The 15,053-nt window shown below is 48.1% G+C and overlaps 1 protein-coding gene across 1 annotated transcript in view; it reads left to right on the top strand.

Annotated features, from left to right (window-relative positions):
* The window catches only part of LOC106595460 (sister chromatid cohesion protein DCC1-like), a 34,494-nt gene extending 21,577 nt beyond the window's left edge, over positions 1-12,917 (top strand). The window contains exons 6-9 of the mRNA XM_045696679.1: positions 11,543-11,595; positions 11,743-11,897; positions 12,363-12,511; positions 12,705-12,917. Coding sequence (XP_045552635.1) covers positions 11,543-11,595; positions 11,743-11,897; positions 12,363-12,511; positions 12,705-12,816 — 469 coding nt within the window. The 3' untranslated portion in view covers positions 12,817-12,917. The remainder of the gene's footprint in view (positions 1-11,542; positions 11,596-11,742; positions 11,898-12,362; positions 12,512-12,704) is intronic.
* The last annotated feature ends 2,136 nt before the right edge of the window (positions 12,918-15,053 follow it).

Here is a 15,053-nt window from a genome sequence, read left to right as displayed (position 1 = left end):
CAGGCAGGCAGGCACCACGTTGCAACACCTAGCAGGCAGGCAGGCAGCACCGGCTGTAACACCGAGCAGGCAGGCAGGCAGCACCACGCTGTAACACAGCAGGCAGGCAGGCAGACACCACGCTGCAACACCAGCAGGTAGGCAGGCAGGCAGTCACCAGTGCAACACCTAGGCAGGCAGGCAGGCAGTCACCGCGCTGCAACACCCAGCAGGCAGGCAGGCAGGCACCATGCGTAACACCCAGCAGGCAGGCAGGCAGGCAGCCGTGCAACACCGAGCAGGCAGGCAGGCAGGTCACCACGTTGCAACACTCAGCAGGCAGGCAGGCAGCCACACCGCGCTGTAACACCCAGCAGGCAGGCAGGCAGCCACCGCGCCGTAACACCTAGCAGGCAGGCAGGCAGGCAGCCACCAGCGCAACACCGAGCAGGCAGGCAGGCAGGCAGTCACCAGCGTTGCAACACCTAGCAGGCAGGCAGGCAGACACCGCTGTAACACCCAGCAGGCAGGCAGGCAGGCAGACACCAGTGCAACACCCAGCAGGCAGGCAGGCAGGCAGACACCGCTGCAACACCCAGCAGGCAGGCAGGCAGGACACCACGCGCAACACCTAGCAGGCAGGCAGGCAGACACCAGCCGAACACCAGCAGGCAGGCAGGCAGTCACCATGCTGCAACACCCAGCAGGCAGGCAGGCAGGCAGTCACCGCGGTGCAACACCCAGCAGGCAGGCAGGCAGGCAGACACCGCGTTGCAACACCCAGCAGGCAGGCAGGCAGGCAGACACCATGCTGTAACACCCAGCAGGCAGGCAGGCAGGCAACACCAGCTGTAACACCCAGCAGGCAGGCAGGCAGGCATCACCGCGTTGCAACACCCAGCAGGCAGGCAGGCAGACACCATGTTGTAACACCGAGCAGGCAGGCAGGCAGGCAGTCACCACGGCGTAACACCAGCAGGCAGGCAGGCAGGCAGACACCACGTTGCAACACCCTAGCAGGCAGGCAGGCAGGCAGACACCAGCTGTAACACCTAGCAGGCAGGCAGGCAGCACCAGCCGTAACACCCAGCAGGCAGGCAGGCAGACACCACGTTGTAACACCTAGCAGGCAGGCAGGCAGGCAAACACCACGCTGTAACACCTAGCAGGCAGGCAGGCAGGCAGACACCAAGCTGTAACACTTAGCAGGCAGGCAGGCAGCACCGCTGTAACACCCAGCAGAGGCAGGCAGGCAGCCACCAGCTGCAACACCCAGCAGGCAGGCAGGCAGTCACCAGCTGCAACACCTAGCAGGCAGGCAGGCAGGCAGACACCAGCGCAACACCAGCAGGCAGGCAGGCAGCCACCAGCTGCAACACCCAGCAGGCAGGCAGGCAGACACCAGCTGCAACACCCAGCAGGCAGGCAGGCAGGACACCAGCTGCAACACCGAGCAGGCAGGCAGGCAGGCAGTCACCATTGCAACACCTAGCAGGCAGGCAGGCAGACACCGCGCTGTAACACCCAGCAGGCAGGCAGGCAGGCAGACACCGCGCTGCAACACCCAGCAGGCAGGCAGGCAGGCAGTCACCACGCTGTAACACCCCAGCAGGCAGGCAGGCAGCACCGCGCAACACCCAGCAGGCAGGCAGGCAGCCACCACCCGTAACACCTAGCAGGCAGGCAGGCAGACACCATGCTGTAACACCCCAGCAGGCAGGCAGGCAGGAAGCCACCATGCTGTAACACCCAGCAGGCAGGCAGGCAGCGTCACCGCGGTGTAACACCCAGCAGGCAGGCAGGCAGGCAGCCACCAGCTGCAACACCCAGCAGGCAGGCAGGCAGTCACCATGCTGCAACACCTAGCAGGCAGGCAGGCAGACACCAGGGCAACACCCAGCAGGCAGGCAGGCAGACACCAGGTGCAACACCTAGCAGGCAGGCAGGCAGGCAGCCACCGCTGCAACACCTAGCAGGCAGGCAGGCAGGCAGTCACCGCGCTGCAACACCTAGCAGGCAGGCAGGCAGCCCACCAGCCGTAACACCCCAGCAGGCAGGCAGGCAGACACCACGCTGCAACACCCAGCAGGCAGGCAGGCAGGCGCCCACCATGCTGCAACACCCAGCAGGCAGGCAGGCAGGCAACACCAGCGCAACACCCAGCAGGCAGGCAGGCAGCCACCAGCTGTAACACCCAGCAGGCAGGCAGGCAGCCACCAGTGTAACACCCAGCAGGCAGGCAGGCAGGCAGACACCATGCTGTAACACCCAGCAGGCAGGCAGGCAGGCACACCATGCTGCAACACTCTAGCAGGCAGGCAGGCAGGCAGTCACCACGCTGTAACACCCAGCAGGCAGGCAGGCAGGCAGTCACCGCTGTAACACCTAGCAGGCAGGCAGGCAGGCAGACACCATGCTGTAACACCTAGCAGGCAGGCAGGCAGACACCGCTGCAACACCCAGCAGGCAGGCAGGCAGGCAGCCCACCACGTTGCAACACCTAGCAGGCAGGCAGGCAGGCAGACACCGCGCCGCAACACCCAGCAGGCAGGCAGGCAGGCAGTCACCGCGTTGCAACACCTAGCAGGCAGGCAGGCAGGCAGCACCAGCCGTAACACCCAGCAGGCAGGCAGGCAGGCAGCACACCAGCTGTAACACCCAGCAGGCAGGCAGGCAGGCAGACACCACGCTGTAACACCCAGCAGGCAGGCAGGCAGGCAGTCACCAGCTGCAACACCTAGCAGGCAGGTAGGCAGGCAGCCACCGCGTTGCAACACTAGCAGGCAGGCAGGTAGGCAGACACCACGTCGTAACACCTAGCAGGCAGGCAGGCAGGCAGTCACCATGTTGTAACACCTAGCAGGCAGGTAGGCAGGCAGTCACCACGCTGTAACACCTAGCAGGCAGGCAGGCAGACACCATGCTGTAACACCCAGCAGGCAGGCAGGCAGGCACCAGCTGCAACACCTAGCAGGCAGGCAGGCAGGCACCACGTTGTAACACCTAGCAGGTAGGCAGGCAGTCACCATGTTGTAACACCCAGCAGGTAGGCAGGCAGTCATCACGCTGTAACACCTAGGCAGGCAGGTAGGTAGTCACCATGCTTGCAACACCCAGCAGGCAGGTAGGCAGACACCAGGTTGCAACACCTAGCAGGCAGGCAGGCAGACACCACGCTGCAACACCCAGCAGGCAGGCAGGTAGGACACCAGCTGTAATACCCAGCAGGCAGGCAGGCAGGCGTCACCAGCTGTAACACCTAGCAGGCAGGCAGGCAGACACCACGTTGCAACACCTAGCGGAGGCAGGTAGGCAGTCACCACGTTGTAACACCTAGCAGGCAGGTAGGCAGACACCATGCCGTAATACCTAGCAGGCAGGCAGGTAGACACCATGCTGTAATACCTAGCAGGCAGGCAGGCAGACATCAGTTGTAACACTTAGCAGGTAGGCAGGTAGCCACCATGTTGTAACACCTAGCAGGCAGGTAGGTGGCAGTCACCACGCTGTAACACTCTAGCAGGCAGGTAGGTAGGCAGCCACCATGTTGCAACACTTAGCAGGCAGGCAGGTAGACACCATGCTGTAACACCCAGCAGGTAGGCAGGCAGGCAGACACCAGCGTTGCAACACCCAGCAGGCAGGCAGGCAGGCAACACGCTGTAATACCCAGCAGGTAGGCAGGTGGCACCACGCTGTAACACCCAGAGGTAGGCAGGCAGACACCACGTGTAACACCTGCAGGCAGGCAGGCAGGCAGTCACCACGCTGTAACACCTAGCAGGCAGGCAGGCAGTCACCATGTTGCAACACCTAGCAGGCAGGTAGGCAGTCACCACGTGTTGTAACACCCAGCAGGCAGGCAGGCAGGACACCACGCCGTAACACCTAGCAGGCAGGAGGTGAGCCACCATGCTGTAACACCCAGCAGGTAGGCAGGCAGACAACGCGTTGCAACACCCAGCAGGCAGGCAGGCAGGTAGTCATCACGCTGTAACACCCAGCAGGCAGGCAGGCAGACACCACGTTGTAACACCCAGCAGGCAGGCAGGCAGGAAGTCACCAAGTTGTAACACCTAGCAGGCAGGCAGGCAGGTAGCACCACGTTGTAATACCCAGCAGGTAGGTAGGTAGTCACCATGCTTGTAACACTTAGCAGGTAGGCAGGTAGGCAGCCACCACGTTGCAACACCAGCAGGCAGGCAGGCAGGTAGTCACCATGTTGCAACACCCTAGCAGGTAGGCAGGCAGGCAGTCACCGTGTTTGTAACACCCAGCAGGTAGGCAGGTAGGCAGACACCGCGTTGTAATACCTAGCAGGCAGGCAGGCAGGCGGCATCACGTTGTAACACTTAGCAGGCAGGTAGGCAGGCAGTCACCGCGCTGTAACACTCTAGCAGGTAGGAGGTAGGCAGCCACCGCGTTGTAACACTCAGCAGGCAGGTAGGTAGGTACACCACGCTGTAACACCTAGCAGGAGGTAGGTAGGCAGTCACCATGCTGTAACACCCAGCAGGCAGGCAGGTAGGCAGCCACCACGCTGTAACACCTAGCAGGCAGGCAGGCAGTCACCACGCTGCAACACCCCAGCAGGCAGGCAGGTAGGCAGTCACCATGCTGCAACACTTAGCAGGCAGGCAGGCAGGCAGACACCACGTTGTAACACCCGAGCAGGCAGGTAGGCAGGCAGACACCAGCAGTAACACCCAGCAGGCAGGCAGGCAGGCAGTCACCACGGTTGTAACACCTAGCAGGCAGGCAGGCAGGCAGACACCATGTTGCAATACCTAGCAGGTAGGTAGGTAGGTAGTCATCATGTTGTAATACTTAGCAGGTAGGCAGGCAGGTAGTCATCATGGCTGCAATACCCAGCAGGTAGGAGGTAGTCACCGCGTTGCAATACCCAGCAGGTAGGCAGGTCATCATGTTGTAACACCTAGCAGGTAGGTAGGTAGGTCACCATGTTGTAATACCCAGCAGGTAGGCAGGTAGGTGGTCATCATGTTGTAACACCTAGCAGGCAGGTAGGCAGGTCATCACGTTGTAATACTTAGGTAGGTAGGCAGGTAGTCATCATGTTGTAATACCTAGCAGGTAGGCAGGTGGAGTCACCATGTTGTAATACCAGCAGGCAGGTAGGCAGTCATCATGTTGTAATACTTAGCAGGTAGGCAGGTAGTCATCATGTTGTAATACTTAGCAGGTAGGTAGGCAGGTAGTCATCATGCTTGTAACACGTTAGCAGGCAGGTAGGTAGGTAGTCATCATGTTGTAATACTTAGCAGGCAGGTAGGTAGGTGGTCATCATGTTGTAACACTTAGCAGGCAGGTAGGCAGGTAGTCATCATGTTGTAATACTTAGCAGGTAGGTAGGTAGTCATCATGTTGTAATACTTAGCAGGTAGGTAGGTAGGTAGTCATCATGTTGTAATACTTAGCAGGCAGGTAGGTAGGTAGTCATCATGTTGTAATACTTAGCAGGTAGGTAGGTAGTCATCATGTTGTAATACTTAGCAGGTAGGTAGGTGAGTCATCATGTTGTAATACCTAGCAGGTAGGTAGGTAGGTCATCGTGTTGTAATACTTAGCAGGCAGGCAGGTAGGTAGTCACCATGTTGTAATACCCCAGCAGGTAGGCAGGCAGTCATCATGTTGTAATACTTAGCAGGTAGGTAGGTGGTCATCGCGTTGTAATACTCAGCAGGTAGGTAGGTAGGTCATCATGTTGTAATACTTAGCAGGTAGGTAGGTAGTCATCATGTTGTAACACCTAGCAGGTAGGTAGGTAGTCATCATGTTGTAATACTTAGCAGGCAGGCAGGTAGGCAGTCACTCATGTTGTAATACTTAGCAGGTAGGTAGGTAGGCAGTCACCATGCTTGTAATACTTAGCAGGTAGGTAGGTAGGTAGTCACCATGTTGTAATACCTCAGCAGGTAGGTAGGTAGTCATCATGTTGTAATACTTAGGCAGGTAGGTAGGTAGTCATCGTGTTGTAATACTTAGCAGGTAGGTAGGTAGGTAGTCATCATGTTGTAATACTTAGCAGGTGGGTAGGTAGGTAGTCACCATGTTGTAATACTTGCAGGTAGGTAGGTAGGAGTCACCATGTTGTAACACTTAGCAGGTAGGTAGGCAGGTAGTCACCATGTTGTAACACTTAGCAGGTAGGTAGGTAGTCATCATGTTGTAATACCCAGCAGGTAGGTAGGCAGTCATCATGTTGTAACACTTAGGCAGGTAGGTAGGTAGGTCATCATGTTGTAATACTCTAGCAGGTAGGCAGGTAGTCATCATGTTGTAATACCTAGCAGGTAGGTAGGTAGGTAGTCATCATGTTGTAATACCTAGCAGGTAGGCAGGTAGGTAGTCATCATGTTGTAATACTTAGCAGGTAGGTAGGTGAGTCATCATGTTGTAATACTTAGCAGGTAGGTAGGTAGTCATCATGTTGTAATACCTAGCAGGTAGGTAGGTAGTCATCATGTTGTAACACTTAGCAGGTAGGTAGGCAGGTCATCATGTTGTAATACTTAGCAGGTAGGTAGGTAGGTAGTCATCATGTTGTAATACCTAGCAGGTAGGTAGGTAGGTAGTCATCATGTTGTAACACTTAGCAGGTAGGTAGGTAGTCATCATGTTGTAACACTTAGCAGGCAGGTAGGTAGCTCATCATGTTGTAACACTTAGCAGGCAGGTAGGTAGTCATCATGCTTGTAATACTTAGCAGGCAGGTAGGTAGGCAGTCATCATGTTGTAATACTTAGCAGGTAGGTAGGTAGGTCATCATGTTGTAATACTTAGCAGGTAGGTAGGTAGGTCATCATGTTGTAATACTTAGCAGGTAGGCAGGTAGGTAGTCATCATGTTGTAATACCTCAGCAGGTAGGGTAGGTAGTCATCATGTTGTAATACTTAGCAGGTAGGTAGGTAGTCATCATGTTGTAATACTTAGCAGGTAGGTAGGTAGGTAGTCATCATGTTGTAACACTTAGCTAGGTAGGTAGGTAGTCATCATGTTGTAATACTTAGCAGGTAGGTAGGTAGGTAGTCATCATGTTGTAATACTTAGCAGGTAGGTGGTAGGTAGTCATCATGTTGTAATACTTAAGGCAGGTAGGTAGGTAGTCATCATGTTGCAATACTTAGCAGGTAGGTAGGTAGTCATCATGTTGTAATACTTAGCAGGTAGGTAGGTAGGTAGTCATCATGTTGTAATACCTAGCAGGCAGGTAGGTAGGTAGTCATCATGTTGTAATACTTAGCAGGTAGGTAGGTAGTCATCATGTTGTAATACTTAGCAGGTAGGCAGGTAGTCACCATGTTGTAATACTTAGCAGGTAGGTAGGTAGTCATCATGTTGTAATACTCTAGCAGGTAGGTAGGTAGTCATCATGTTGTAATACTTAGCAGGTAGGTAGGTAGTCATCATGTTGTAATACTTAGCAGGTAGGTAGGTAGTCATCGTGTTGTAATACTTAGCAGGTAGGTAGGTAGGTAGTCATCATGTTGTAATACCTAGCAGGTAGGTAGGTAGTCATCATGTTGTAATACTTAGCGTAGGTAGGTAGGTGGGAGTCATCATGTTGTAATACTTAGCAGGTAGGTAGGTAGTCATCATGTTGTAATACTTAGCAGGTAGGTAGGTAGTCATCATGTTGTAATACTTAGCAGGTAGGTAGGTAGTCATCATGTTGTAATACTTTAGCAGGTAGGTAGGTAGTCATCATGTTGTAATACTTAGCAGGTAGGTAGGTGAGTCATCATGTTGTAATACTTAGCAGGTAGGTAGGCAGGTCATCATGTTGTAATACTTAGGCAGGTAGGTAGGTAGTCATCATGTTGTAACACTTAGGCAGGTAGGTAGGTAGTCATCATGTTGTAATACTTAGCAGGTAGGTAGGTAGTCATCATGTTGTAATACTTAGCAGGTAGGTAGGTAGTCATCATGTTGTAATACTTAGCAGGTAGGTGAGGTAGTCATCATGTTGTAATACTTAGCAGGTAGGTAGGTAGTCATCATGTTGTAATACTTAGCAGGTAGGTGAGGTAGTCATCATGGTTGTAATACTTTAGCAGGCAGGTAGGTAGTCATCATGTTGTAATACTTAGCAGGTAGGTAGGTAGTCATCATGTTGTAATACTTAGCAGGTAGGTAGGTAGGTAGTCATCATGTTGTAATACTTAGCAGGTAGGTAGGTAGGTAGTCATCATGTTGTAATACTTAGCAGGTAGGTGGGTAGGTAGTCATCATGTTGTAATACTTAGCAGGTAGGTAGGTAGGTAGTCACCATGTTGTAATACTTAGGGCAGGTAGGTAGGCAGGTAGTCATCATGTTGTAATACTTAGCAGGTAGGTAGGTAGGTAGTCATCATGTTGTAATACTTAGGGCAGGTAGGTAGGTGAGTCATCATGTTGTAATACTTAGCAGGTAGGTAGGTAGGTAGTCATCATGTTGTAACACTGTAGCAGGTAGGTAGGTAGTCATCATGTTGTAATACTTAGCAGGTAGGTGGGTTGGTCATCATGTTGTAATACTTAGCAGGTAGGTAGGTAGTCATCATGTTGTAATACTTAGCAGGTAGGTAGGTAGGTGGTCATCATGTTGTAATACTTAGCAGGTAGGTAGGTAGGTGGTCACCATGTTGTAATACTTAGCAGGTAGGCAGGTAGGTGGTCATCATGTTGTAATACCAGCAGGTGGTAGGTAGGTAGTCATCATGTTGTAATACTTAGCAGGTAGGCAGGTAGGTAGTCATCATGTTGTAATACTTAGCAGGTAGGTAGGTAGTCATCATGTTGTAACACTTAGCAGGTAGGTAGGTAGTCATCATGTTGTAATACTTAGCAGGTAGGTAGGTAGTCATCATGTTGTAATACTTAGCAGGTAGGTAGGTAGTCATCATGTTGTAATACTTAGCAGGTAGGTAGGTAGGTAGTCACTCATGTTGTAATACCTAGCAGGTAGGTAGGTAGTCATCATGTTGTAATACTTAGCAGGTAGGTAGGTAGGTGGTCATCATGTTGTAATACTTAGCAGGTAGGTAGGTAGTCATCATGTTGTAATACTTAGCAGGTAGGTAGGTAGTCATCATGTTGTAATACTTAGCAGGTAGGTAGGTAGGTAGTCATCATGTTGTAATACTTAGCAGGTAGGTAGGTAGGTAGTCATCATGTTGTAATACTTAGCAGGTAGGTAGGTAGGTAGTCATCATGTTGTAATACTTAGCAGGTAGGTAGGTAGTCATCATGTTGTAATACTTTAGCAGGTAGGTAGGTAGGTAGTCATCATGTTGTAATACTTAGCAGGTAGGTAGGTAGGTAGTCATCATGTTGTAATACTTAGCAGGTAGGTAGGTAGTCATCATGTTGTAATACTTAGCAGGTAGGTAGGTAGGTAGTCATCATGTTGTAATACTTAGCAGGTAGGTAGGTGGAGTCATCATGTTGTAATACTTAGCAGGTAGGTAGGTAGTCATCATGTTGTAATACTTAGCAGGTAGGTAGGTAGGTAGTCATCATGTTGTAATACTTAGCAGGTAGGTAGGTAGGTAGTCATCATGTTGTAATACTTAGCAGGTAGGTAGGTAGGTAGTCATCATGTTGTAATACCTAGCAGGTGAGGAGGTAGGGTAGTCATCATGTTGTAATACTTAGCAGGTAGGTAGGTAGGTGGTAGTCATCATGTTGTAATACTTAGCAGGTAGGTAGGTAGGTAGTCATCATGTTGTAATACTTAGCAGGTAGGTAGGTAGGTAGTCATCATGTTGTAATACTTAGCAGGTAGGTAGGTAGTCATCATGTTGTAATACTTAGCAGGTAGGTAGGTAGTCATCATGTTGTAATACTTAGCAGGTAGGTAGGGTAGGTCATCATGTTGTAATACTAGCAGGTAGGTAGGTAGTCATCATGTTGTAATACTTAGCAGGTAGGTAGGTAGTCATCATGTTGTAATACTCAGCAGGTAGGTAGGTAGTCATCATGTTGTAATACTTAGCAGGTAGGTAGGTAGTCATCATGTTGTAATACTTAGCAGGTAGGTAGGTAGTCATCATGTTGTAATACTTAGCAGGTGGTGGGTAGGTAGTCATCATGTTGTAATACTTAGCAGGTGGGTAGGTAGTAGTCATCATGTTGTAATACTTAGCAGGTAGGTAGGTAGTCATCATGTTGTAATACTTAGCAGGTAGGTAGGTAGTCAACATGTTGTAATACTTAGCAGGTAGGTAGGTAGTCATCATGTTGTAATACTTAGCAGGTAGGTAGGTAGTCATCATGTTGTAATACTTAGCAGGTAGGTAGGTAGGTAGTCATCATGTTGTAATACTTAGCAGGTAGGTAGGTAGGTAGTCATCATGTTGTAATACTTAGCAGGTAGGTAGGTGGCAGGTAGTCATCATGTTGTAATACTTAGCAGGTAGGTAGGTAGGTAGTCATCATGTTGTAATACTTAGCAGGTAGGTAGGTAGGTAGTCATCATGTTGTAATACTTAGCAGGTAGGTAGGTAGTCATCATGTTGTAATACTTAGCAGGTAGGTAGGTAGGTAGTCATCATGTTGTAATACTTAGCAGGTAGGTAGGTAGGTAGTCATCATGTTGTAATACTTAGCAGGTAGGTGGTAGGTAGTCATCATGTTGTAATACTTAGCAGGTAGGTAGGTAGGTAGTCATCATGTTGTAATACTTAGCAGGTAGGTAGGTAGGTAGTCATCATGTTGTAATACTTAGCAGGTAGGTAGGTAGGTAGGTAGTCATCATGTTGTAATACTTAGCAGGTAGGTAGGTAGTCATCATGTTGTAATACTTAGCAGGTAGGTAGGTAGGTAGTCATCATGTTGTAATACTTAGCAGGTAGGTAGGTAGGTAGTCATCATGTTGTAATACTTAGCAGGTAGGTAGGTAGGTAGTCATCATGTTGTAATACTTAGCAGGTAGGTAGGTAGGTAGTCATCATGTTGTAATACTTAGCAGGTAGGTAGGTAGGTAGTCATCATGTTGTAATACTTAGCAGGTAGGTAGGTAGGTAGGTAGTCATCATGTTGTAATACTTAGCAGGTAGGTAGGTAGGTAGGTAGTCATCATGTTGTAATACTTAGCAGGTAGGTAGGTAGGTAGTCATCATGTTGTAATACTTAGCAGGTAGGTAGGTAGGTAGTCATCATGTTGTAATACTTAGCAGGTAGGTAGGTAGGTAGTCATCATGTTGTAATACTTAGCAGGTAGGTAGGTAGGTAGTCATCATGTTGTAATACTTAGCAGGTAGGTAGGTAGGTAGTCATCATGTTGTAATACTTAGCAGGTAGGTAGGTAGGTAGTCATCATGTTGTAATACTTAGCAGGTAGGTAGGTAGGTAGTCATCATGTTGTAAGCTCGTTCAAAGGCCACATTTGACTAAAGGCTCAGGACAACAAATATCTTTAAATGTTCATTGAACCAAAGTGTGCAGAAGCTCTGTTCTGTTGCATGTAATCATCATGACAACATTGAAGTGTGCATGTGTGTGGGGTAGGGAATTCATGTCTTTCTTTAATACTTTCTCCAAACCCCTTCTCCTGCCCAGGGAGATGATAGAGCATAGCTTGAACTGTTATGGAAGGCGCTACACGGACAACGGTAAGTAAGAAAGTACTGTCTATTGTACGTTTTTAATGCTTTGGTGTGCTGTAGAGTGACACACAGCCAACTACCTCATGCAATATTTTGGCTCTTCATAGCTATTTAATTGATATTGAACAGAATAGAAAATGTCCTATTTTTCAGATGAGGTTTTCTTTGCGCTGAACGAGGACATGGTGTGCAGAGCCACAGCCCAGATGCTGCTGCAGAACGCAGTGAAGTTCAACCTGGCAGAGTTCCAGGAGGTGTGGCAGCAAAGTGTCCCAGAGGGCATGGGCACTAGACTGGACCAGCTGAAGGTGAGGAGGGGCCAGACTGGCAGTGCACAGATGGATGGGCCAGTTTTCCAGATTAAACCTGGTCCAGAAAATGTAGGGAAAATGGCGCCGCATTGCTCCCAGAAAACAGTTGCTTTCAAATTAGGGATTTCGTGGCTAATTTGAGGTTAGGATGTTTTTCTGCGCGCAGATTATGCATGTATGAACTACACATTGACACATCCAGTCCAAGTTGGGAGGTTGAAAAATACTGACTAGTCAAAGTTCCAGAGCATGTCTTTACCGACAGTTTTTTTTAACATATGGACAAGACTATTCTCAGATTCTACAGCAAAATATCTCATAATGGATGTTTACGTTTTAGGCTTTATTTTAGCTTTAGAAATATGGTAATTACACATTTTAAAGACGTGATGGTTGTTGGCAGACATGATTACAAGATTATCCAGATGTAATATGACCAGATGGTTATGGGTTTCTATACAGAGTCTAGCCCTTGTGGACCGCAGCTCCAAACCAGAGACCATATCTCTGCTGAGAGTGGAAGATCTTCCCGAGGACACACTGGAGAGATTCACCCATCTCTTCACCATGAGAGAGAAGTGGACCGAGGAGGACATCACCCCTTACATACAGTGAGTAAAACTGAGCATCAGAATGACCGTTGTCTCTGTACTGTACAATAATGACTATTAGAGATTTAGACTTGTGTGCCAGATGTTTGTGGTGTGATACACAGCTAGGTAGTGTTGGTCCAACGTTCTTGCTTAATCTGGAAAGCTTTCTGTGTTAAATTATTGAGGACCAATCGTTGTTATTTTCATGCAGGGACTTGTGTGGAGAAAAGCAAACATCTGGAGCTCTTCTAACCAAATACGCTCGTTTGTCCACGCAAAACGGAATAAAAGTCTTCAATTCAAGAAGGCCAGTGGCAACATGAAGACGCTTGGATATCTTAATTGACGAGCAAAGTTGTTTGGAATCAGTGTATTGTTGTATTTGTTAAAGTGTTGTAATAAAAATCTAATGTTTTTGTAATTATTACCGACTTTGTGTTTTTCCTCCCACCTATACTGTATATCTTCTACTTTATTCATAATACCACAGTCACAATTTGATAATTTAGTGACCTCCAGTGGCAAGAGGCAGAAGGGCAGTGACAAGAAGGCTTTCAAAGAAAATTTGTTTTAATTTCTAAAAGAACACAAAAAATTATCCAACCCAATATTTTACTGTTGGAAACAAGGTTAGGATAAAATATAAATGAAAAGCACCATAAATTATTTTATCCTAAATATTTTTAAAATAATTTTGCGGGAGGGGCCCGGGGTCAAAGGATGGTTAAATAAAATGGCCAAACATTGTTAAAACGGGTTGTCACTACCCCAGCCACAAAGTCCTAATTATGACTTAACACAGCCCATTTCTAGAAGGTATTTTCTTAAAATCTGATCTTACATTAACCACACTGATAATCTTAGGCTTAACATAACTTTTTCTTTTTTTGGTCTAAATATAAAGGACCTATTTATTTTTCCCCCATTTTTAATTTTTACGATCTAGACAATTTTGACTTTGTGGTAACTAGTGACAACTGAAGGTGGAGTCACCATAAAAGAACTGGAGAGGGCATCCAAGATGGCCGTTTACTGGGACTAGTCTGCCTGCTCACTAGCTCTTATTATTATTGTAGGGCTCTTTATTAATCTAAGCCAGTTTGTCAAATATGCAACAACAAATTGTTTCGTTCTCACAATTTCATTGGCTAAATTTATACGGAACAAAAATATAAATTCACCAATTTCAACATTTTTACTGAGTTACAGTTCATAGGAAATCAGTCAATAGAAATACATTATGCCCTAATCGATGGATTTCACATGACTGGGCAGGGGCTCAGCCAATCAGAATAAGTTATTCCCCACAAAAGGGCTTTATTACATACAGAAATACTCATCACCCCCCCCCACCTTTCTCAGACGATCCCACAGGTGAAGAAGCCGGAAGCGGAGGTCATGGGCTGGCGTGGTTATACATGTTCTGAGGTTTTGAGGCCGGTTGGACGTACTGCCAAATTCTCTAAAACACCGTTGGAGGCAGCTTATGGTAGTGAAATTAACATTCAGTTCTCTGGCAACATCTCTGGTGGACATTCCTGCAGTCAGCATGCCAATTGCACGCTACCTCCGCTTGAGACGTCTGTGGCATTGTGTTGTGTGACAAAACTGCACATTTTAGTGGCCTTTATTGTCCCCAGCAAAAGGTGCATCTGTGTAATGATCATGTTGTGTAATCAGCATCTTGATATGCCACACCTGTCAGGTGGATAGGTTATCTTGGCAAAGGAGAAATGCTCACCAATAGGGATGTAAACAAACGTATGCACAATTGAGAGAAGCTTTTTGTGTGTAAGGAACATTTCTGGGATCTTTTATTTCAGCTCATGAAACATGGGACCAACACTTTACATGTTGCGTTTATATTTTGTTCAGTATTCAGACCCCTTGACTTTTTTCACATTTTATTACACCTTAATTTTTTAAATGGGTTAAATAAATTAAAAAATCCTCAGCTATCTACACACAATACCCCATAATGACAAAGTACATTTTTTTGTTGAAATTTTATCAAATGTATTAAAAATAACTGAAATACCTTTAAGTATTCAGACCTTTTGCTAGGAGACTTCAAATTGAGCTCAGGTGCATCCTGTTTCCATTGTTCCTCAATGTTTTTACCACTTGATTGGAGTCCACCTGTGGTAAGTTCAATTGATTGGACATGATTTGAAAAGGCATACAACAGTCTATATAAGGTCCCACAGTTGATAGTGGATGACAGAACAAAAACCAAGCCATCAGGTCAAAGGAATTGCCAATAGAGCTCTGAGACAGGATTGTGTTGAGGCACAGATCTGGGGAAGGGTACCAAACATTTTCTGCAGCATTGAAGGTCCCCAAGAACAAAGTGGCCTCCATCATTCTTAAATGGAAGACATTTGGAACCACCAAGGCTCTTTCTAGAGCTGGCTGCCCGGCCAAACTGAGCAATCAGGGAGAAGGGCCTTGGTCACGGAGGTGACCAAGAACCCGATGGTCACTTTGACAGAGCTCTAAAGTTAATATGTAGAAATGGGAGAAACTTTTAGAAGGACAACCATCTCTGCAGCACTCCACC

Source organism: Salmo salar, chromosome ssa02, assembly GCF_905237065.1.
Source record: "Salmo salar chromosome ssa02, Ssal_v3.1, whole genome shotgun sequence".
Classification (NCBI taxonomy): Eukaryota; Metazoa; Chordata; class Actinopteri; order Salmoniformes; family Salmonidae; genus Salmo; species Salmo salar.
The sequence above is the reverse complement of the archived record's forward strand: the minus strand, read 5'-3'. Positions and strand labels throughout refer to the sequence as shown.